The sequence below is a fragment of the Strix aluco genome, chromosome 25, assembly GCF_031877795.1.
Source record: "Strix aluco isolate bStrAlu1 chromosome 25, bStrAlu1.hap1, whole genome shotgun sequence".
Classification (NCBI taxonomy): Eukaryota; Metazoa; Chordata; class Aves; order Strigiformes; family Strigidae; genus Strix; species Strix aluco.
Window position 1 is genome coordinate 4,310,550 of NC_133955.1, and position 23,675 is coordinate 4,334,224.

General features: G+C 52.3%; 1 protein-coding gene across 12 annotated transcripts in view; it reads right to left on the reverse strand.

Annotated features, from left to right (window-relative positions):
• Positions 1–23,675, reverse strand: part of ANKS1A (ankyrin repeat and sterile alpha motif domain containing 1A) — a 127,397-nt gene that overhangs the window by 24,006 nt on the left and 79,716 nt on the right. For 11 of the 12 annotated variants that reach the window (XM_074850434.1, XM_074850437.1, XM_074850436.1 and 8 more), the window contains 10 exons: positions 23,062–23,168; positions 7,156–7,254; positions 6,600–6,752; positions 6,331–6,438; positions 2,824–2,988; positions 2,351–2,476; positions 2,067–2,138; positions 1,547–1,633; positions 1,044–1,181; positions 156–326 (listed from right to left, as the gene is read on the reverse strand). In XM_074850434.1, coding sequence (XP_074706535.1) covers positions 156–326; positions 1,044–1,181; positions 1,547–1,633; positions 2,067–2,138; positions 2,351–2,476; positions 2,824–2,988; positions 6,331–6,438; positions 6,600–6,752; positions 7,156–7,254; positions 23,062–23,168 — 1,226 coding nt within the window. The remainder of the gene's footprint in view (positions 1–155; positions 327–1,043; positions 1,182–1,546; positions 1,634–2,066; positions 2,139–2,350; positions 2,477–2,823; positions 2,989–6,330; positions 6,439–6,599; positions 6,753–7,155; positions 7,255–23,061; positions 23,169–23,675) is intronic. The other variant, XM_074850441.1, reaches the window with a different exon arrangement.

Consider the following 23,675-nt stretch of genomic DNA (forward strand, 5'->3'; position numbering starts at 1 on the left):
GCGGACGCTGCGGCGCCAGCGCTGCCCAGAGCTACACAGGCACCTTGTCCGCATCTGGGCTCCCCCCACCACCAAGGGGGAGGTTTCAGCGTGTGGTGCCCAAGAGAAATCCCAGCTCAGACCATGCAGATCGCACCCGGCCCGCACATACGTACTGCAGATTTCCTCATGCCCGCTCGCGGTTTAGGCACCGGTTTGGAAGATTTTGTTTCGATCATTTCTCCTGCTCCAGCACCCAGAGGCTTTGCTCTCTGGGCTTGGAGGGCCAGCTGGTAGGCGACCTCGAACGCCTGCCCCAACGTGAGGATGATCTCGTATGTCAGGTTCTTCGGAGAGAACACAGAAAACACGAAGCCGTTAGCTGCGTACGAGCTGCCTCGCCCCGCAGACTCCTTGTTCTCAGCACCTTGCTCTGGAGACGCAGACCTCGGCCAAGCTCATCGCCTTGCCATTAGCAGGTCGCATCCTGCTGTACCCCTGGCAAAGCTGCTGAGCTCCTGCCCCACGGGGGGAGCCAGCACCCCCGCTGCCTCCACACTCACACAGCCCCGGCTGGCGGGACCACCGGCGAGCCTGCCACAGCCCCGTGGGCATCGCAGTTTAGCAACGTTTTGCATTGTAAAGAGAAAAAGCCGAAACGTCTCATACAGCCGATTTTGCCCAAGAATAAAAGCAAGTTATGCTTCTGCTCTCTCCATGAATTAAAAGGCTGTTAAATCAGCCTATTACGCTCAACATAATTGAGAGCGTATTAGGGTTTTCTTCACGGCGTATTCCCCAGGAGGGAAAAACTCTTGCCCTGCTTTATTCAGCACTGGAGACTGCAGTAATGAAGCCAGACAAATATTCTCTTTGTCGACAGAGCTCCAAAGTAAAAGCGTTTTAAGCCAGGACTCTAAAATGAATATTTTAGGGTAGTTAACAGGTAAAAGAGCCCTAGAACAGACCCGATCCTGGTCTATGACTTGCCAATAAAGCTGAACGATGAACCCAGTGGACTGCAAAGGACTGCAGCGTGCTGGGAGAAGAGGTAACCCACTCACCACATCCACGGTGCTGAAGACGTGGCAGTAGTGGTGGCTGGTCTGCAGGTCCTTGGTGATGTAGGCGAATGTGCAGAGATCCTCGGGGTCCTGAGCAGCGCAGGAGATGTTCCGGATCTCGTGCTCAGCAATGACATTCTGCCGGGGTCAACCACAAGCACCTGTCACCCTTCTGGGGATGGCAAATACACCCGGCGAATGGTGGTCGTGGCAAGCATGTACTGGGGGCTGGGAGCAAAACAGGCCCTGGCAGGGAGGGGGAGTCTTCCAGCCAGACCGGCTCCCTCCCGTGGCAGGGATAAACGGCAACACAGTCCACAAGCAGCCAGTCTGCCAAGCCTTCGGCACTCAGGTCACCATCACCACCCTGGTGCTCTCCCATTGCCCCAGCAGCTCCTCAGGACCAGCTGTGACTTCTGGAGCCACTAAGTGTGACCTGCATCCCCCCCAGGCAGGTGGGACCGAAGGTCTTGTCCCTCCAGACACCAACTTCTGAAGCTCACCTTGTTAGAGGCGTCGATGAACTTCACCCCTTTGTATGTGATGGACAGTATTATGGTCGGGATCTTCTTCATATGCTCTGTGGATTTCTTCAGAAACAAGAACATTCAAGTGACCAGTTGTGAATAAATGTTCCCTTCTTCACCACCGCCCCAGCCCACCCCAGAGACCCCCAGGCCGCTGCCCACAAAGGCGAGTTTTGGGGGTCCTGGACCCGGAGGAGGAAAGCCTGGTGGAAGCAGAGGGGAAGGAACAGGGACCTGAAGTGACCCCAACACCCCCTTCCCCAGTGAAAACACCCATTTCTCCCTCTGCAGAGACCTTCCCACTACAGGGAGAAGTGCTGGGAGGAGCAGCTCGGCAGCGGCACAGCCTCTCAGGTGGCCTGGGCCCCTGCTCTGCTCATGGGGAACCTGCAGCGTTTGGGGAACCACAGCTTCACTGGGATCCCCCCATTCCCGCTCCACATCGTCCACCGCAGGCTGTGAGCGAATTCCGCCCCCGTCCCCGTGATCTCCGTACCCTCATCTTGGCACAGGCGTCCTGCGTAGACTCCGTCCCTCGGAGGTCTTTGATCAACATGGAGCCCAAGTACTGTTTGGACGAGGGAGAGACGTTAAAGGCTTCAGGCAGGAAACCCCGTCAAACCCACAGCAACACCACGGCCCCGCCAGCGGCCAAGCAGCCGCGGCTGGGGAGGGACAGGTCAGCCAGGGAGGGGCAGGAAGTGTGACAACTCCAAACACAACCACCCAAGCCCAGAGCCTCCTCATCCTCACCACCCCCAAAAGCCAAAAGCCACTTACGTTGGCCTCGTACCCGCAGGACTCGAAGATTAGCTTCTCTGGCTGGTGCTGCCAGTTTTGGACTGGGGCGTACGGGGCAGCCAGGCTGGGGGGGCGCAGGGTCAGCTTTGACTCCCGACGGTCCTCCTGGAAGGGAAGAAACATGGATGTGAAGCCACAACAGAGCTAATCTGGACTGAAACACGGGTCCCAGGAGGACTCTTCGCATTGATGCAGTTGAGGTTCCCAACAGCTGAATCCCACAGGGGCTGGGAGGAAGCAGCACGCCGGGGTGAAGGTGCCAGCACTCACGGAAGTGCGAGTCACCCATTTTCAAGGTGAGACTGAGGCATAAACGAGTTGGTGGCTCTAACGCTTGAGCCAGCAACAGCGTGGGAAGCTGTGCCCGACAGCTCCCTGGCTCTCCGTGCGTCGCCCCAACTCCTCTCTGGCTCCAGAGAGGGGCCCCGGGACACACAAAAGCACCCACTGACCTGTGCTTTGTAGCGCTCAGCTCTGGAGTAGGGAGCAACCTCAGTGCCGCGGTCATGTTGCCTCTTCCCAGTGTCCCCGGAGGGCAGCAGGAGATCGGCAGATCTGCCCGTGCAGGAGTCGTTCTGACTCAGGGGTGACGACGTCTGGGACATCAAGTCCTGGCACTGAAACAAGCAGACACCACAAACCACCCTCGTCAGGCTGTGCCGCAGCTGTGCCCACCCCTTGCTCCGCTCTACGGTGCCTGACACAAAGGGTGCAACGAGCAGTTAACGGGGTCAGCTCCTGCTCTGCAGGCTCCCGCCTCAGTGCCACCAATCACACCATTTATTTTCCACATGATATTCCCGTTTTGCTCCGGGATGGTTTCAGGCAGGTATGCAGCCCTGAGCACGCCTCTGCCTCCCGTGAGCTCACCCCAGGAGGGCAGGAGACACACCGAGCTGCGGGCAGGGTGTTTATTGAGGAACAGGCTCTGCTAGAGCACTAAGCAAATCACTCAAAAGCCGCTGACGATCAGCCACCCCAGGAGAAAAGCCCTGGGAGCCCAGCGAGAGCCCAGCCCAGATGCCTGACAGCCTGGCTCTTACTGCAGGCAAGATTTGCTGCCTGTACGTGCCAACCGGCCCGGCAGACAATGCGGGAAGCTCACAGCTGCAACACGCATTACTTCTATTCAACGGACTTGCTTAATTTGCCATTGACGTCCTTCCGCTCCCCACGCCGGAGCCAGGCGCTGGATCGCACCAGCTGTAGCACCAGGAAATGCTGCAAATGGCCCATTCTCTCACACAGCCTCCCCGTCCAGCATATCAATCAGTGGATGCTGCACCAAAGGACTCCTCTCCCCCCTCCAACCACCCCGCCTGTAGTCTCATCGGCCTCAAGAGGACGTTTCAGAGAAGTGCAGATCCTCAGCTGGCTGCTGCCCGTTTGGGCTTTTGTTGTCTGAAAAAGGGGGCGGTAGAGCAGCAGAGTGAAGGTGCAGGGTTTGTATGTGGCACCTTCCCCGCTCCCAAGCACCCGCTCCCGGTGTGGTACCAGTGTGAACCCTTTTTTTTTTTAACACCTGAACCCCAATTCCTAAAAAAAATCCAGTGTGAGCAAGCAGGGCACAGCAGCCCAACTCGCTTCAGCTAAGACTGTTTTGGCTGAAAAGCCTTGGGAATCCAAGGCAAGAGGGAAGAGCTCTCCAGCAGGGCAAGGACCAGATGTTTGGGAGGGGAAACTCCAATCACTCCCAATTCCCGCTCCAGGAAGCTGATCTGCAAACACCAGGAGGAAGCAGCACGAGACGCTCGCGCTCCGTGGCACGCTGCCCTGCTCCCGAGCTCGCAGGTTCGCTGCAAGCTCCACGGGTTTTGCCAAACTCAGCTCTCAAATGTTGGTTTTCAGGAAGAACGGTGAAGGTGGCAGCTCCCTGCCCGTCCAACCCTGATAAAGAAGGGCCTGACATCCAAAGGCTGCCACTCTCGCTGCAAAAAAAGTCAACACCCACAAATCACGTCGAGTGCTATTTGGCAGCGAGAGCTCTAGAGAAGCCCAGGGAGACCCATCTCAGAGTCCCAACCAGCACGATGAAAATGCCAGGTCCCAGCTGCATCCCATGGCCCCAGCTGAGCCACGTCACATTCCTGCCTGCGGGAAGGCTGCCGGCCTTCTGGCCAGGAAACGAGGGGAGGAAACGCAGCTCAGCGTTCCCCTTCGGTGCAGGGCACAGCGCTGGGGGTAGCGCCCTGCTACCTGCATGGAGGCACCTGATCCAAAGGAGCTGCCTGAGCATTCCCCATGCATCCAGAATTGGACCTGCAAGGGCTGAATATTACCTTCCCCCACTCATTTCAATAGCAGGGTCATGCCTGTGCGAGTGTTTGCTGCTTGGGTCACTGCTAAGGTGAAGAGCTGAACGGTACAAATGGCCACGTTCAGATTTCTTGCAGCACTGATGCGTTTGCACGCTTCAGCTTTGTTTTGCACAGGGAAGATGGAGTTTGACCCGCGAAGAATCATAGAATGGTTTGGGTTGGAAGGGACCTCAAAGATCGTCTAGTTCCAACCCCCCTGCTATGGCAGGGACACCTTCCACTAGATCAGGTTGCTCAAGGCTCCATCCAACCTGGCCTTGAACCCTTCCAGGGATGGAGCATCCACAACCTCCTTGGACAACCTGTTCCAGCGCCTCACCACCCTCACAGTAAAAAACTTCTTCCTTATATTTAGTCTAAACCTCTCCTCCCTCAGCTTCCACCCATTACCCCTCGTCCTACCATTAGAGTCCCTTGTACAAAGTCCCTCCCCAGCCTTCCTGTAGGTGCCCTTCAGGTACTGGAAGGCCACTATGAGGTCTCCCCAGAGCCTTCTCTTTTCCAGGCTGAACAAGCCCAATTCTCTCAGCCTGTCCTCACAGGAGAAGTGTTTCAGCCCTCTGATCATCTTGGTAGCCCTCCTCTGAACTCGTTCTAACAGTTCTATATCCTTCTTGTATTGGGGGCTCCAGAGCTGGACACAGTATTCCAGGTGGGGTCTCATGAGTGCAGAGTAGAGGGGCAGAATCACCTCCCTCAATCTACTGACCCCGCTTCTTTTGATGCAGCCCAGAATCTGGTTGAAAAAAGAATCTGGTTGAAAGAAGAAAACTAAGGGTTGGTAAACTCGTCTACCGCTTCAGCGAGAGCGCGTCTGTCCAAACACACGGTGACGTTTGCTGTTGTGGGGCCCAGCCAGAGCACAATTTGTGCAGCACGACGCCAAATTTGTAATCTGTTTTCATTCTGCCCAAGTGCTCCAGGTGCTCCGGCCAAGTCAGAGCCAGCCGGGCTGTTACATTTCCCAAACTCTGCCTGACCATGCCCGGAGTGGGAGTACTGGGCTCTGCATCATCTCCAGCAGCAGCCAAGGTGCATCCATGGGAACTGTTTAACACAAAACACTCCCTCCTCCGCACAGCCAGATGTGCAGTTGCCTCAATGCTTCAAGAACTTTCTTCCTAAACCACCAAGTATCTGAGAACCAGAAGTAACCCAAGCTGCCAGGTCAAATCGATTTGTTTTAATAAGAAAGAAGCCATTTAGGTTTTACCCTTTCCTGTTTTTAAAAAGCAATGCAATTTTCAAAGATTACTCTCTGTGCTGATTACTCTCAATACTTACCTTCAAAGGAATTTTAACTTAAATATTGACATTTTTTCCCCCTTTTTTATTGATTTTGCTAGGCAGAATTTCCTGTCTGTGAAAGCAGCAGAGTAAGGCTGAACGTGCCTCCCTCTCTGGGTACCCATCCAGGACCTGAGCTCTCAGTAAACACCCTCTACAGATCTCCGAGTCCCCCAGAGGTGACAGCAGCTAATCAGAAAGGGGACAATTATTCCTGACAGACCCAGGTTAAGCACTTCAAAAGAAAGGGAGGAAAGTGAAGGAGAGCCAGGGCAGAAGAAAGCACCCCGGCCACCGCCGAGCACGCTCCGCACAGACACATCAGCCCGGCAGGGAACACAAACAGTGACTCACTCTCAGCTGCGAGAACCGCGGCGGCTTTGCCGGTGGCTCCTCGTAGGGTCTGTCTGCCAGGGAGGCGATGATCCTCTTCCGATGGCCCAGCAGATTCACCTTCAACACCTGCAGGGAGAGACCACGGTCACTGTAGGTTTTCCTGCCCTCAGCACAAAGCAAAGCTTCCCCTCTTCGAGCAGCGCTGCGCCCGTTTAACACGACTCCCCGCAAGTCACAACCCCCCAGGCAGGACCTCACGGCTGTGGCAAGAGAAAGGCAACACTCACGTTTACTATTTCAAGCTCCCAGAGGTTTTTCACAGTGTCAATAGAGCTGTAGCCGCTCGAGAGGAAGGACTGGATGTAGTCCTGCAGCCCCAAAGAGTCGAGCCATGCGGGAACCGAAGGCTGGCTGTTCCCATCACAGCCCAGGGGTTTCAACTGTAAAAACACAGGAAAGGGGTTAAAAGCCCCGGGGGGCTGGGATCCTAGGGCATACAGCATCAATTAAAATCAGTTTAAAGGCCACCATCGCCTCCACTAGCAGCTTTGAAGTAAAAAAACGTCACTGTATAAACAGGGAACGCACTTGGGATTGAGACTGGCAGGAGGAACAGCCACCCTCTCCCCAGCACGGAGTCACCCCATCCTCAGAGCTCGGCAGACCAACGTACTCCTCCTCCTCCCTGCTAGTCCCAAACCCCTTCCCACAGCCCCTGCCGTCCCTCCGTGGGTCGCAGGGCCGTGGCTGGAGTCACAGGGACTGGCTTTAGTTTCCTCTGCTTTCACAGCCGTGCTGGGCAATGCCCCGTCCCTGTTTCAGGTGAGGGGTGTCGGTGCTGACCTTGGGGAGGGAGCGAGCAGCCTGGAGGAGCTTCCGACGGTGCTGTGGGTCACCGATCCCGATGTCCCGAAGGTCCTGGTCCTCCATGACATTACAGCCCTGCAGGGACAGGAAGGAGCAACATGGGAGCAGAGGGCAAGAGAAGCCACATCAGCACCCTCCTGACCTCACCTCCCAGCGTGTCCCCACATCAGGAGGAGGAGGAGGAGGAGGAGGAGGAAGAGGAGGAAGGCTCCCACGCATGACAGCTCTGCTCCATATACCAACCTCAGGCACCGAGAGGGCTGACACGAGAGGGGCTGTGGCACACCCAGCACCGGTGGGGCAGAGCACTGCCACCCCCTCCTGCCTGCAGAGATGCTTTCATCACCGCCCGGGTAAACCCCAGCCCCGCTGCACGTGTGGAGCCTGAGAAGGGGCATCAGCTCTGCTCAGCCTCCCTCCACAGCCACAGGGAAATCTGAATTTCTTTCCGTGAGAGCAGACAACCAGGTGAAGGTCAGATTTATCCGCCATCCTCTGGGCAGGGAGGCAGCCCACCCCGCTCTGGCAGAGCAGCTCTCGTTGCCACACAGCGCTCTGTTAAAGCCCATTTTCTGCCCCCCTTCCCCCTGCAGAACAAGAGTGGGGGCATGCAGAGCGAACTGACTTTACCCCCCTCTTAAGAGCCTCCAACACAACCTGCTTCCCTGCCCCTCATACCTGGGGAGAGCTCAGCAGGAAGCCCGGGCACGTCTCCCCATGGCTGGAAGAGCCACGCTGCTGTTTGACCGAGGGCTTCGGCTCGAGCCTGGACCCCCCCCACCCCAGACCTGCCTCCCTCTGCTCTCAGGAGAGTCACAGCTGAAGGTCTGAGCTGACAGCGCTTCGCTGTTCCACATTTTGGTTTTATAAAAGAAACCTAATTAAAATTGGCTGTCGGGCAATACGCTGCTGCAGGGGCAGGCAGGCTGCGGGAACAGCGGGCTGAACGGCCAGGGCTTCAGGAGGGAAAGGCGAGGGGAAGATCGCCAAGTATCCTCTTTAAAGGGCAGCAAATGTTTTATATTCCCTCCCACCCCGCACTTTCTGCAGTATTTCAGCACGTATGTTTTGCTCTCCGAGCAGCTGACCCACCTGAGCTTGCCCCTGCGGGGACGATGCTGCCTCCTGCAAGGGCAGAGGAGGAGGAGGAGGAGGAACAGCCCTTCCCACTGCCCCGGCCACTCTGGGATGCTCCTGGACAAGCCAGGACAGCCCGTGGGGAGAGCTCGCCCTTGGCAACGGCTTTAGGAGAGTCACCCTGAGCACTTCACAGAGCCAGACGCCAGTCCTGCGGCTCGCTCCCGGCAGTGCCAGCAGCCGCTTTGCTCCTGCCTTGCTCGGTTTGTGCCTGGTCTACGACAGCCCCGAGCCCGGGCAGCGTCGCTGCCGCCACCTTCGCGGCCTGGTGCGATAACTGCCGGGTAGGACCCCGCGCCGCTCGCCGCCCCCGCCAGCCGCAGAGATAAGTGTTCACAGAAACACAGAATTAATGCTACAGATAAGAGATGCCCGGAGCAACACGCCGTAGCTGGGAGAGCTGCCCTCGGAGGCCAGACTGCAGAGAAACAATTATTTAGCAAATGACAGTGGCAAATTAAAGCGGCGGGTGGCGGGGAAGCGGGGCCCTGCAGACACTCCGCCACCGTCAGCACCCACCGCACCGAGGCGGAGGCTCCTCTGCCTCCATCCTCCCCTGGCAGGCAGGGATGCCCGACGCCCTCAATTCCTGGCAGGACCGAGCCCACAGATCTGGAGCAGCCAGTCACAGTACAAAAACATTTGTCTGAGTTGTTTAAACAGGAGAAAGAGCTGGGACTACAGACCCTGCAGCCTATTAGGGTGGTTCACTCCCTGTTTTCTAAAAGGTCACACACTTCATAGCAGGAGGCTGCAGTGCTGGTCTGCAGTGCCACTGCCCGCTGGAAAGAGCTGCTGCCACAGCTCGAGATGGCACGGTGGTGGGTGGCAGCTTGGCAGGGGCACGGGGCCACACCGATACCTGCCCTGCCCTTCTCGGATTGCACCCCACACCCTGCAAGCAAGGCCACGGGAAACCCCTGGGTCTCACCCGAGCGGCAACGCTACACACAAAGCTCCCTGCAAGGCGTAACTATGTCCTACGGGCTGTTCTGTGCACCCCTCAACTGCACTAAATACATTTTAAAAAAAGGCTTTTTGTTGGTTGAAGGCTCCGAGGGTGCCCATTAGGTTCAAGAGCAGCAGCAGGCTCTGTTGCATTGAGAGCAAACCCCCTGCGTGAGTAAAGCGGGGAGGCTGCTGCTGTCAGAGGCAGCGATCGCTCCGGCTCATTAGCAGCAACATCCCACCAAAAAAAATGAAAACACCCCTCCCCTTTCTTGCTCACAAATTTTAAGCCAAAGAGCCACATTTAATGTGCATTCTTGTAACAGCAGGAGATGGTGTGCTCAGCTCAGGGGAAAAGGGAAAGGATTAAAGGCAGCTTAACTCCCCTGACATGCACCTTACCTGGCACAAGCATTTTTGCACTACAGCGCTGCTACAGGGGTTGCCAGAAGGTCCTTGGGAGGCGGCATATGTGCGAGGAATCCATCTCCTAGAGGGAGATGGCTTTTAAAGGGCTTTTTTAAACGGGCTGAAGAGCACTAGAGCAAGTAATGGGATTTCTCCTGTAAGCCTGGAGAGCAAAGCACTACTGCCCTGCCTGGGGGAGGCAAAGGGAAGCACGGGAGGGACTGACCCACCGAAATCCCTGCGGCAGGGTAACGTCACACCTCGGGTACCCAAAACCTGCAGTTCCTGACAGCTCAGCCCGCTGCGCTCCCCCAGCCTGCCCATCGCCGTGCTCTGCTGCTGAATCCCTCGGTGAAGCACTCGAGGAGCAAGGGCACGGCTCACAGCAAACCCTTCACACACCGACCAGGACAGCAAGAACGATTCGCAGCCAAGCGAACTGCGACAACGGTGATGGGTAATTTTCATGTATAAAAAGTAAACAAGCTTGCTGGTCCTATTTACATTTTTACTCATGCTTATTTTTCCAATGTTGAGCCTTTTTGGTGCTAAACTGCTTTAGCACAGCGATGCCTGGCGAGCACAGCTGCGCTCCCAAACAGCAGCACGGGGCTGGCAGCTCACGCTCTCCCAGGACGCCTGTTTTATGCCAACACAGCCAGCGCCAGGCCCAAGACAAGGCAACAGGTGTTCTCCCACTTTTGGCGTCTCAAATTCAAAGAAAATCGTTTGCTATGTAGCAAGGATACAAGCTAGTTAAAAACCATAAAGCCTACAGCTTTCTCCAACACTCCTTATTTTTATGTGTCACATTAAATTCCCCAGTGCCAGTCCGTGTTCTCAGGGTACTTAACAAGGATAGACAAAGCATAGCAGCTCCGAATAAATCATTACAGTCTATTGTGCATGAGCCTCCGCTTGGAGAAACGTCCTTTAAACCCATCCGGATTTCGTCTCCTATGAAAAAAATAATCTGCCACTAAAATAGATAATTAAATGCAAACACACTGGAGATCTTTTAACCTTTGCCAACCGAAGAGATGAGTTGTTTAAACCAGACTGTAAACCTGTTTGCATTTAACACGCCCTTCAGACAAAAGCCAAGGGGCAGAGATGCTCCACCTGGGCCACCGCTGCCACCTGCCTCCGAGCCACACTCCTCAGGCACAGCAACTGCCGCGGGTTTGCTTAGTGCCCTGCCCTCTGCTCGGGCTAAACCACCTCTCTGCTCGACTGGCAACTCATGATGGAGCACAAAAAGCCCCTAAGGAAGGAGGGTTCCCAGCCACGGAGACCCAGCGGCTTTCGACCTTCCCGGCCTCTCCCAGCACGTCTCGCCCGCTTCTCACCGCCAGCCCCATCCTTCCTGACCCCGCAGCACTGGCTCACGCCGGGCACGCGGCTGCTGAAGGGTCTTAGGTCTGTCCCTGAGCCAGGCAAGAGCCATTTCTTTGCTGTACCGAGGAGGGGATGACCGCAGACACGTCCACACCCAGCAGCTCGCGGAGGAAAAGGGAACAAGGCATTCATCACCGAGATGAAACAAAGCCTCTTCGTTACAAAGGGCTGCTCCAAAGGGAGATTGCCCTGACGCAGGGCTGCAAAATTCCAGAAAGACTGCTGTAAGGATTTCTGAGGGGTTTTTTTGGGGAGTTTGTTTTTGATTTTTAAACAATATCCCAATACAGGTTTTTGTTTGATCATTTTTAGATTTTTTTCCTTGTTTTTTTTTGGTTGTGGGTTTGTTGGGGTTTTTTAAACAAGTTCCCTTCAGTGCTGACGCAGGTTGGCAGCCAGGTCAGAAGGTGCCACCTCCCAGGTGCCCGCTGAAGGCCACAGAGCAGCGCTGGCAGCCGGAGCCCAGGCTCACGGTCAGTCCCTCGCCGGGTCCTCTGAGGACAGGTTCAGCAAATACCCGAGGCAGGGGAGAGGACTCACTCTGCTGTTATCCCAGTCCTCTACACTCCTCCAGCAGCAGTCTCAGAAATGCCAATTAGAATCAAAAAGACTTTCCAAAGACCTATTTCAGACTTTATTCGTTGTGACAAGTGCTTTTTACCTTGCGCACTTCTCCCGGCTGTGGGGCTGAGTGGAGCCAGCGCAGCTCAGGGCTGCACCTGGACCAGAGCTCTCACCTTCCCCATCCCAACACCTCACCGGTTTCTCCTCGCTTCCATCAGGAACTAGCTCTCAGCATTTCCTGCACCACAGGTGCTTGTTCAGGATTTGTTCCTAGAACACGCATCCTTGTGTTAATCCAGATTTTAGTACAGCACCATGCACACGTGTTAATCAGTCTTGGTAGAAAAATCTTCAGCAATTTTTTATTCCCAGAAGAGCTGGGATGATCCCTAAAAAAATAATCCACCAGGAAGCAGAGGCTGAAATATTTTTTGCAACAGGCACAGGAGCAAATTTCCCCCCTAAGCTTCAGCTGCACACATGTGAGTTAGGTCGAGGAAGGGAGTACTTCCCCAGCGCATCTACCAGGGGGTGAAATGCATCACCCAGATGAGTCCTCCTGTGCTCCCACTGGCAACCTGAACAATCAGTCCAGCCGCAGACACCTGACCCTGGGCAAGGTGAATCCCACTCCCCAGGTCTAAACTGGCAGCGACTGGCTGCAGACAGGCCAGAGGGGGGGCTTTCATCCCCCACCCTGGCCTTCAGCTTCCTCAGAGCTGAACTGAGCTCCCGCCATGGAAAGGCACAAATGCACATGACTACGAGGGGCACTTCTGAACCCTGTCTCTGCCCTCCGCATTGCCCCAAAGGAGGGGCAAAGATCTGCCAGTGACCCACGTCCCTGTCTGGGCTGCCCCAGGGAGCCCCAAAGGATGCTGGTGGAGCCGACCCGCCTGTGAGAACAGCAGCTTTTAGAGAAAGGGTCTGCTTTAGTCACGCTTCCCATCTTGCACTGTAATTAAACAGCCTGCGAGGCTCCAGGTTTCTCATTAAAGGGAAAAAAACCACCAAAAAGCACAGTCAGAGGTTACACGGTAGGAAGGTAGCGTCCCCTCCTGCGGGTTAGGTGACCCCAAAGGCAAGCGTGCCAAAATCAGAGCTGCTGAAGTCTGCCAACATTCCTCCTCCAGCCGGGCACTCTGCAGGCACTTAACTACCCAATTTTCAGATGCTGCTTCTCGCACAGAGCCTGGCTTCAGTCCATTCTCTCTTTCCAGCTAAGGAAGGGCCCGAGGCAAAGAAAGTTTCGTATAGGACGCGTAGTCTTATCCAGCCAGCAACGCAGCTTAATGAATCCCGACTGTCTCACTAAGCTCACGCTAACACAAGTGCTGCCTCTGTTACTAAACCCTGTATTAAAGACAGGCGACGGACTGCAGGGAAGACGGGGACCAGAATGTGTTTGCTATTAAAAGCAACAGATGCAAAACCCAAACACAGCTTTTCCAGACTACAAAGGCTTCTGCAAACATCTATAGCAGAGTGCCTTCAGCTGCATGAGCCAAAGCATCCATTTTTTCTTAGATTAATGCATACAAAGCTCTTTTTCTTTCCCCCCCCTCAGTATATTCAAAACAATTTGCATCTTGTCAAGGATTTTGCTGCCACTGCTATTGCTTTACTTTTGGCAACCAAAAGCCTGGATGTGGGAGATGGAGACGCATCCAGCTCACCACAGACCCAGCCTAAACAGGGATAATACGCAGCAAGTCCTGAAAACGGAGGTTGCACCTTCCTCAGCCTCAACACCACTTCCAATTTCTCCTTTTCAGGTGAAAAAAGAATCAAGAATCCTCATTTTGGTCATCTTGGTACCAGCCAGCTGCGGCTTTCAGGAACTTAATGCAAAGCAGGCAGTTCAGGGTTTGCAGTCCAGAAGATAGTGGCTCAATTACGTGCCCAGCAAGGGGATTTGGTGAGCCCCGCGTGGCTCTGCCTGAGCTCCTGGGTGCTCCTCCTGCCAGACTTGTGAAAATCCACTGGGCTTCACGGCCTCGCAGCCTTGGGCAGCATCCGAGGATAAGGGAAAGCAGTGAAACTCAGAAAGATGAGCTATAGCGAAGGTATTTCTGGGAGCTGACAAAGCCACTGAAGCTGGCAACGAGCTCCCCGTCCCCAGATCTATTAGTGGTTAATGAGGAAGCACCTTCTTTCCCTGCAGGTTTGGAGGCTGCACATTTGGCCTCATCCAGCCCCTCCGAGCTGTTCAAACCCATGCGAGCAGGGTGCAGGGAGCCACCAGCCGAGCCCTGCAGAGCCTGGCCAGCCCACCCCTCACTGCACAGGGGCTCTACGGATCTGCCCTGGGAGTGAAAAGCCCCGCTAATATATCTTGTTCAACAGGACAAGAGCAGCTAATGCCTCGTTAATGGACTAATTTATAAGCTTGTCCTAGAAACAAGCTTGCATTCTGTCTGTATATCTGCATGATCTGCACTTGGGGGCTTTTCACCCGAGACCCCTGGTGATAGCACAGAGCATCACCCCCTTTTACAGACTAAAAAGTGCTAAAAACTCCAAAATAGAGCCTTGATTACAGGCAATGCCGAATCCCTATGGCTCCATCATCCACCCCTGGCTGCTCAGCCCCTCCAACAAACCTGTGCCAGTGGCTTATTTATCTCAGAGCAGGCTGACGACCCCAGAGCCGGGACCTGCACACCCCGATCTCAGAGCCAGGACACCAGCACTTGGTCACACAAATATATATTTGTAATCAGCCTTGTGATCCACAGGGTTTCATGCCTTCCCTTAATGGTATCTGCAGTTTGAGATAGTTCAGTGGAAACTAAGGGAAAAGAAGTATTTGTTTAGCTAAGGGCGCGACAACAAAGCCCTAGCTCTTCGGAGCACTGATTGTGGAAAGGGCTCATATACAAAAACCTACAATAAATCCTAGATTAGCACACAGCCACTTCATTTTTGTTTAATTTTCTTCCCCATGCAGACTGGCAGCATGACAATAGCAACGGAGGGAATCGGTCATGGTTGTCAAGTTCAGGCAATTTTATTGAGAGAAAAAAAAATTAACTGCTACTTTAATGGCTTTTTTAATGTTTATTGGGCCTGGAGCTACTAATGAATCAAATGTAAGTATCCTCTAAATTACCAGTTCTGGTCCACCCACTTTGCTCCTCAAAACCCCACTCCAAACTCACTGCTCTCCGTGAAGTCTGTTCCCATCATCTGCGGAGCTTCAGCGCAGCTCAGCCACGTTTCCCCGGTCAGAGCCGCGGGTGAGCGGCCAAAACGCTCTCTCAAACCCCGAACCATTGCACGTCTCTGCTCTCGCCCTTCCCTTCCAGAGAAAACCCAAAAGCCCATACCATCGTGGACAAAGCACGGTCCTTGTGAACCACCCAAGTAGCATCTGAAACCCACTTGAGAGCTGTCAAAAAAAATTCATTTCATTGTATGAATTGATTCCCGCTCAGACGCTTGGCAGAAACCCTCACACAAGGGTCCAATTCCACTCTTCGGGGTGTTCATCCAGGGCATCGAAATCAGTCTGGGGACCAAGGGAGAAATGCATTCCCAGTAGGTTGGCAGCAATGATAAACACTAGACAGTATCATGTAACATGGCTGATGTACTCCCTGCCTATGTCAAAAATAAATGAAAGCCATTTCAGTAATAAATCTGCCAGCCTGCATGAACCAGGCCAAAGAGATCCCCAACTGTGATTAGCAATTGTTAAAGGGTAGATTACCAGCACATCTAGGTATTAGCAGTATTTGCTTCCACCTGCAGCAGCTCAACACACACCCATTTACAAGCTCAGTCACCGAACGCTGCTGCAGGGCAGAGCTCTGCAGCTCAGACTTTGGGAAGACCAAGTCCAGAACCAACCTGGATGAAGAGAGCTTGCTTCAGCTTGAAACCAAGCCTACCTACGCAGGAACAATCTACACAGACTAAACTTACCTGGGTCTATGCTAAAATATCCTCCGACATGCCAAGTTGTTTCACCACGTGTAGAAGCAGTAAAACCTTCTCTGTGGGATCTCTGATAGGTCACTGTTCTTCATAGATCATTACTGGGTGCAAAACACTACTGGAATATGTCCGTTTTCCCCAGATGACTACTGTAAAATAACTTTTATATAAAAATAGATAAAAAAGCTCTGGGGCACACACATTCTCAGAGCATGCTAAAAGCCTGGTTGCTGCCCAGGGGACCAGTATCTGCCAGCCAAGAGGGGTAGGTACGAGGTGGATCATGGAAAGCAGCGATGAGGACCCCAGGAGACACCCCATGCTCCAGCAGGACGGGTATCAGGTGAAAATGAAGATCGTGTCGATGTCAGCCAGCACCCAAAACACGGGGGTTTGCAGGGCGAAGGAGACCCTGCTCCGTGCTGGCAGGGCTGTCCTCGGACCCAGCCTGGCAGACACTTGCTGGGCTCTGCTCACACACCAAGCCCATGCCTCAGCTCTACATTTTTATCAACTGTTTGCTTGCACACACACACACACACAGAGGGGAGAAGAGAAAGGCTCTTTCATAACAAAGACCACTGCAGGCTAATCTAACATGGCACTGAATTACATTTAATCAAATTAATGTCAGTACTCTAAATTATTTGTGGACATCCTGTTCTTCCAATGCCATCAAGTTTCTACCACTTCTCCCCAGTATTAAAAAAAAAAAATATAAAAAACACCCCAGAGGAGCCCACGGCACTACACAAGGAGAACAGATTTCCGTTTCTGATGCTGTCTCATTGAATCAGCATTAGCTGCTTTCCACACACTCCATGGGAATCCAGGCCTGAACAATAAAAAAAACCAATAAAAAATGGTTTATGTTCTGTTTTACCTGCTCATTTGTGAATCAAAATATCTTTGGACTGAATAAAAAGTTCAACTACAGAATCATCGTACAATTGCCAGAGCATGTGAGGTTTGCCCTTCTCAGATGTCAGCCTGAAAAGTTGTCTGGGGTAGCAGCAAACATTCAACCCTCCAAGGGAAGGAAAAAGCTTTTGCAAGTATCTCAGACACATTTATGGGATCCGTGGGATCACAAAATACTGCAGTGAGAGTGCAGGTAACGGCATTTCCTTCCCCACTTCTGCGGGGGAATTCCACCACAATTACCGCCATGCCTTCTCATTACACTGCCAACGTTCCTTCTTCCCCCAGAAGAGCAGAGTCCAGCCCGGCCTCTCCCTCTGGGTCACTCCTGTGTTTGCCATGGAGCACTGGGATGCACTGGGATGCACTGTGCATCTCAGCACAAAACCAGTTTCTCCGGGGATCTCCTGAAGAGAGCACCTGCTGCAGGGGCACTGGTGACCGCAGGAGACACGATGGGACCAAGCTCTAGGAGCGGGAAAATCCCTCTTGGTCCATATTCTTGTGACATTTTCCTACTCTTACAGCTCCCCCAGCTCATCACCGGTCAAGGACAGTTAAGTCAATTTACAGCGCATTTTTTGAATGACACTGCTCACTCACTGCTACAGTTTTGTGATCTGACCTTTTAATTTCCTCCTCCGGTGAAGGATGAAGCGATGGGTCTCCTGAAACCCCACGCACATACAAGGGCTGCATTCCTCCACGTGGGAGGTAGCAGTGCTGCCTTCTCTTGGGTGGTGGGGTATTCTTGGTTCATTAGTACTGTTAACATTTGGCATGCAATTCTGCTGAGGATTTTATTCTACTTGCAAAGCTGTATTTTTGCTAAGTCAAGGACAGCACAGCCAATGCCAGTAATACTCAGCTAGCAGCTTCAATTCAGTCATGTTTACCCATTGCACAAATAAACCTTTTCCCTCTAATGAAAGAATTCCAGTAGGCTGCGAAGCAGAGAAGGAGAATTTGAAGCACCATCTCCGTTTTAGCTTTTTTTAATCCCCAGCTGGCTGAACAGACTGCTTTTTGAATTAAAGCCCCATATTAAAAGCAGAAGCTGAGTGTCACAGTCCGATTGCCCCAAGCCAGCGATGCTGGCAGTGAAGGTCACCCAGTGGCAATGGAAAGGATGAGCAGAAGAAGCTGCTCCCTTGGACGATGGGGTTTGTGCTGGAGGGTAACAGCAAGAAAAATGGGGAAAGTCTCTTTCCTATCATTGCCCATAAACACAACAAAGCTACTGTAGGCAACTTAAAGGGAATATAAGAATTTCTCCAGACACAGAAACGTGGCCCAGTATGCAGATGTCAGTATTTGGAAAGAGAACTCAGTCTTTTAGAAAACTAAGCTACCTAAATCCATCTCTTACAGCCCTTTTCTTCCCTCAACCAAGGCAAAAGATGACACACAATCTGAAATAAACAGATTTCAGTCCCTTCCCAGAAACACGTACTGACAAGTAAGCTTTAAAGTCATGTCAAAATGTTTAAATAATCCCGCTGATTTGTGTTAGCAATATCCGCCCTTGACTGGAGTCAATCTTTGATCAAGATCATTTACCCTGAACTAGTCATAAACACTCCTGGGTTTGCATTTGACTGTGAAACCGGTCAGCGTCGCCGAGATGCTCTCGTGTGCCTTATCAAACGCTGCAGCATTTTGTGTTGTTCTGCAGATTGAACAAGGATTTTACATCATGGAAACGATGATCAAGAAACCCTGCTTTCAGTGCCAGAACAAAGCAAGACAAACTCAGCCCGGCTGCAGCGTCCCGCCCCAGCTCCAGTACCTGAAACACCCGGCAGCGGTGTCCAGGCAGGCTGACAGTCGCTGCATCGACGCGTTAACACTCGTGATTCCCTTCTCCTTACGATGGCTGCGTCGACTTGTTCTTCCCTGACAAGCAATTCACAAGCCCTCAAAAATCTCTGCAAGTTCCAAAAGTGAGAATATTCCCAACAAGCCCTGTCAGACACCGCTCAGAACCAACTGGTACTACAAGTAATACTCTTATTTGTCCTGAATTCCCCCCAAAAAGAGAAACAGCACTTGTATAGACACACACACACGAAGAGGATCTCCTGACTGCAGTCATCACTCTCTAACCAAAGCAGACCTGAACTGCAACAGAAAGTTTTAGTTTGCTGACAAGCGAAGCGCCGATCTCACAAGCCTGCGGGCAGGGGCTCCTGCTGGAGCACGAGACCTCCAGCTGCAAGTTCCCAAAACTCTGTCCCAGACGCCGAGCTGGAATTCCCAAGAGCAGAGAAGCCTCAGCTTGACATTCACAGCCCACCCCAGCTATCTGCTAAAATACACTCCGACCTCCCCTTTTTATAAGAAAACCTGTGAAAGGTTCACAGCTCACATTACTATTTAAATCTCCAACCCTGCCTCTTCCACTGCAGGTCTCCAAAGTCTCCTTCAGCTGCCAGTGCTGCCTGTTAGAGCCTACGAGCAGGCCCTGAGAGAGGGAGCAGGATTGTTGCCTCCTCCCCACTTCTCCTGGGTGCTGCTTGCACAGAGCTGTCACCAGCGAGACGGGCAGTGGCGTGTCCAGAGAGCGCAGTAACCACCCAACAACGCATCGCCGGATTTCTGCAAGTAACGGAATTATTACTCTTGGAAACAATGCATGTTTCTGCCTTCCTAGATTAACATCTAATTAAGCAGCCCAGTATGTTTACAGATCACTTTTCAAAATCACTTTACCATTCTGTGTGTCCATGAATCATTTCCCTTATCTGGGGGGTAAAGGCTTTTGTAATACAGGGCACAAATTAACGCAAGAGCCGGCTGAAACTACATGGGAAATTAGGAATTCCTGAAACCCAAACTAGCTGAAGTACAGGCTACAAGAGCACTAAAAAGCACCAGGCAAGCTTCTGCAACCCCAGTTTTTGTCTCTTACCTACTCTGTACTACCTGCTGGGTAGATAGTACATTTTAAACACATATTTTTCTGAAGTGAAGAACAGCACCAAACGCCACTGTGCCAGCAAACGCTGGATTTCAGCCAGTCCCCGCTGCGGTTAGAGGACACGCTCTTTCACAGAATCACAGAAACGTCTAGGTTGGAAAAGACCTTGAAGATCATCCAGTCCAACGACTGACCTAACATTGACAGTTCTTAACTCCACCAGATCCCTCAGCGCTGGGTCAACCCGACTCTTCAACCCCTCCAGGGATGGGGACTCCCCCCCTGCCCTGGGCAGCCCATTCCAACGCCCAACAACCCCTTCTGCAAAGAAATACTTCCAAATATCCAGTCTAAACCTTCCCTGGTGCAACTTGAGGCCATTCCCTCTTGGCCTATCACTTATTACTTGATTAAAGAGACTCATCCCCCCTCTCTGCACCCTCCTTTCAGGGAGTTGTAGAGGGCCAGGAGGTCTCCCCTCAGCCTCCTCTTCTCCAGACTAAACCCCCCCAGTTCCCTCAGCCGCTCCCCATCAGACCTGTGCTCCAGACCCTGCACCAGCTCCGTTGCCCTTCTCTGGACACGCTCGAGTCATTCAATGGCCTTTTTGGAGTGAGGGGCCCAAAACTGAACCCAGTAAATTTTTGATAGACTTTTCGTGATCCTACTGCAACTTACTATCTACTGCAGGCTGAGTATTCTTCACAAGTATATTAAAGAGCTCTTCTTCTGGGACGCAGCCCCCGTTTTCCAGCTGTACTATCCCCACACATCTAACAGTTTGCTCTTGCAATGCTTTTCTCGTCTACCCAACGTACAAGCTCCTTGTTTGCTCACCAACGAGACTGGGGCAGCAAAGGAGCATCCTCGGCGCACTGAAAAAACCCCACAGCACTGTACGTAGGGAGCAAAGCAGTGTGCAGTCTTACACAGAAAACGTTTCTGTATCAAAAGACACCAGCTTCTTAATTTTTACTACTAAAACTTAATTAGCCTCGTAGCCCATCTGGCAATTTGCAAACCATTACCCAGCATTCTTTGGACCTTGAAATATTTAACATAATGAGGCCCTAATAGGGACTAATCCTTTCACAGAAACCGTTTAACTTCAGGAAAATAATGCCACTTAGTTTGAAATATTCTTCATTAGCGATTGAAAGTGGCAGTTAATAAAGAAATTGTTATGTAAACCAGAGAAGGAATGGACAGCCTGCCATGTCAGGAGCCAAGCAGCCAGGTCCTTTCAGTACTTGCTGCACTAGCCAGCTTCAGTGTTTCCAACAATTTTAATAATTCATCTGAGAACATCAAAATCACTACTGAAAACAAGTTAACTACTTGCTCCTCATTTGTACTGTATCCGAAGGTTTCACACAACATCAGATGCTGAAGGCAAGTAACACCACAGAGGAAGAGATTCTTAATAATTAAACTTTCATTCTGGGCTGACTGTATTAGCTTGAAGTTCCCAGGCCGTGGATGAAAGGATTTAAGTCAGTCTTGGCATGGGTGCCAGAGTCAACTTCCTAGTAAAAGGGATAAGCAGCAAAATGGAAGTCAGCCAGGGTTTGCAGGAAATCTTTGTTAAATTATTTGACCTTTTAAATTTGAGAGGAACAAGCAAGGAGAGTGTCCCATTCCCCGAAACCAGCAGAAGCTGATTTCTTACACCGGGAGCGGTTACCCGGCATCGGATGGGGAACAAAAACATCCAGCCGTGAACAATATTAAAATGTAACTCCTACCACATACACCATAAAATCACATGGTGAGACATATACAACAAACCTTTTCTTTCATCTTACAAATGACAAAATTCTGCATCAGAGAGTTTGCAGCCAAGTGTTGCTATTTACTGCAAATAAGCACAGTCAATAAAAATCCCTGCTTCCGAGCCTCCAGCTCGCACCTCTCTGGGGACAAGTGGAAAGTTAATTTCCTTCATTATTAAAGTCCTGTGCTGAGAGAGATCTATCATCATGCTCGTCAGGCAGGGCCAGTCAGAGTAAAGGTGTTTTATCTGCTACCTGCTGGAGTGAGAGCAGCCCACTGGTACCACCGAGGTCACAGATCCATCACAGAGGATCCCAAGCAGGATCTACGGGGTGGTATTTAAATTAAATTTGTCGTACCATCTCCAGAGCACCCCAGCACACAGGGATGCCGAAACCTCACACAGAGCCGGAGGCACCTGCCTCAAGCACAGTGGTCCCAGTGGCCGAGGGCCACGACCAGCTGGATGGGACACGGTGGGGCTGGAGCCCCCCCGGAAGGGCCAGGGTGGGCATGGGGAGCAGCGGGAGCTGTCCCCCATCCTGCACGGCTGCGGGTGGTGTTGGAGCCCAGCGAGGGCACCTGGGATGTCTGTGGGGGCAGCTCGCCCCAAATCCTCCCCAGGGAAGAGGGAAGGTGCCACACAGAGGATACGGTGGAGGCAGAACAGCGTGTGGCAAGACCATCACCCACCGACGGCAGCTCCTCTACAGGAGGTGCACAAACAACAGCAGAATCCAGCTCTCGGGGGAGCGTTGGCCCTGCCAGGCTACGGGGACACAAGGGGTAAGCTGCTTGCCACGGGGGCCAGGAGGTACGGCTGTAAGTTGAACACTGTGGCAGCATCCAGGGCTGCTTGGGGATCCCATGACATTCGCAAGGACGCTTATCCTGTTGGTCAGGTCATTTTTTAAAAGAGTAATTACATCCAGCCTTTAAGTATCCCTACCAAGGCTGCTCCGATCTGCACTTCCTTGCCTCTCTACCCATGCCCTACCCAGCCTTCCTCCTTTCTCCAGCTGCCCCCACACCCCCTCCCCACTGGCCGATGGCTGCTGTGTTTTCCGAAACCCCTTCAGGCAGCTCCCAGGCACACAAGGTGAGATCCTCCGCGAGAGCAGCTCTCTGCACCATCCACAGTACCAAAGAGACACCCCCGCTCCCTTTCCAAGGCAGGATATTACACTGGCCCAAATGACTTTTCCGAAGGTTTACATCCATTTTTAGAAATTCTTTATTTGCAAAACTTGGGAGTCTACACTCAAAAAGCATTTTTTTAAGCCAAGCAGGAAGAACCCTCCTGCAGCACCAAGATTTCCTGTCTTTGCAGCTCATCATTCCATACCAATGCTCAGATTTTTCCACCATGCAGCTTTAAGTTTCTAGACACTGGTTATTAAAAAATCCCCTCAACATTAAGCATTACTGTGGTGTCATCATTAGGTTTCAGAGCCAACAGTGTCGATACAACTAGATACAGCTCATTAACATCCTGCCTGCATGCTTAGAGTAAGTATACTTCCAGCGAGAGGTCTACCACCTCCTTCACAGTCCAGAACTCAGACTGCTCAGTGATTTCTTCAAAACACAAGTGAATTTCGGTTCCCGTTTCAGGAGTAAATTGGATAGTAAAAATTTAGGGTAAATAAAATTTTATATCAAAGTTATAGCGAAAAAACTATAACACCTGAAATAAATGTGAAGATGACACACAACCCAACACAACCCTCATTTCTTCCTTTTGTCTAATCTTCTGCACGCCCCCAGGACCGTTCTGCCGGGCTGCAGGACCCCGACCTGCTCTGCAGCTGACACGGGGTTTGGCTAACAAGTAAAGGTTTGTTAGAGCCTGTGGGTCCCACCCAGCAACTTACCAGGAAGCGGACATCATCAAAGCCGTTCAAAAGCAGCTTACTCTCATATTGCTGCAGGCCAATGGACTCCAGCCACTCCCCGACACTCTGCTCCAGCATCCGCGAACCTGACGAGAGAGGAATCGGCAGACGCTTGAAAAGGGAAAAACCGTTAAGGCGGTAGCAGCGGCACTCTGAGGAAGACAGATGGCATTGCCACATCATAGTCATTACCATAAAGAAACTCAAAAAATTATGCTCAGAGTACAACAAATCAGCTGGCAGACAATTCCTCTTGTGCGCACAGACCATGGACCACAAGCTTCCAGTGCCGCCGCGGGCTCCGGGTTCAATTTGTATCCCAGTTAACACTCAGAAAAAGAAACACCTTGCCCGGGCAAACTGTTTAGAAGCACTCCTGGGACCATGACATCACATGCACTGCTCTCAGGGCTCAGGCGAGTTTCTTGCCAGGCAAACATACGAAGCCCAACCCCGCGGGGATGCGGATCCACTCCTTGGCTCATCTGAAGGGGGCGGGAGGAGGGCAGCAAACTTTCACCCGAGGCATTCCCAGCCAGTCGTAGGTGCGAGGGAAGGGAGCGGAGCTGCTCGCAAATGCACAGAGATGTGCA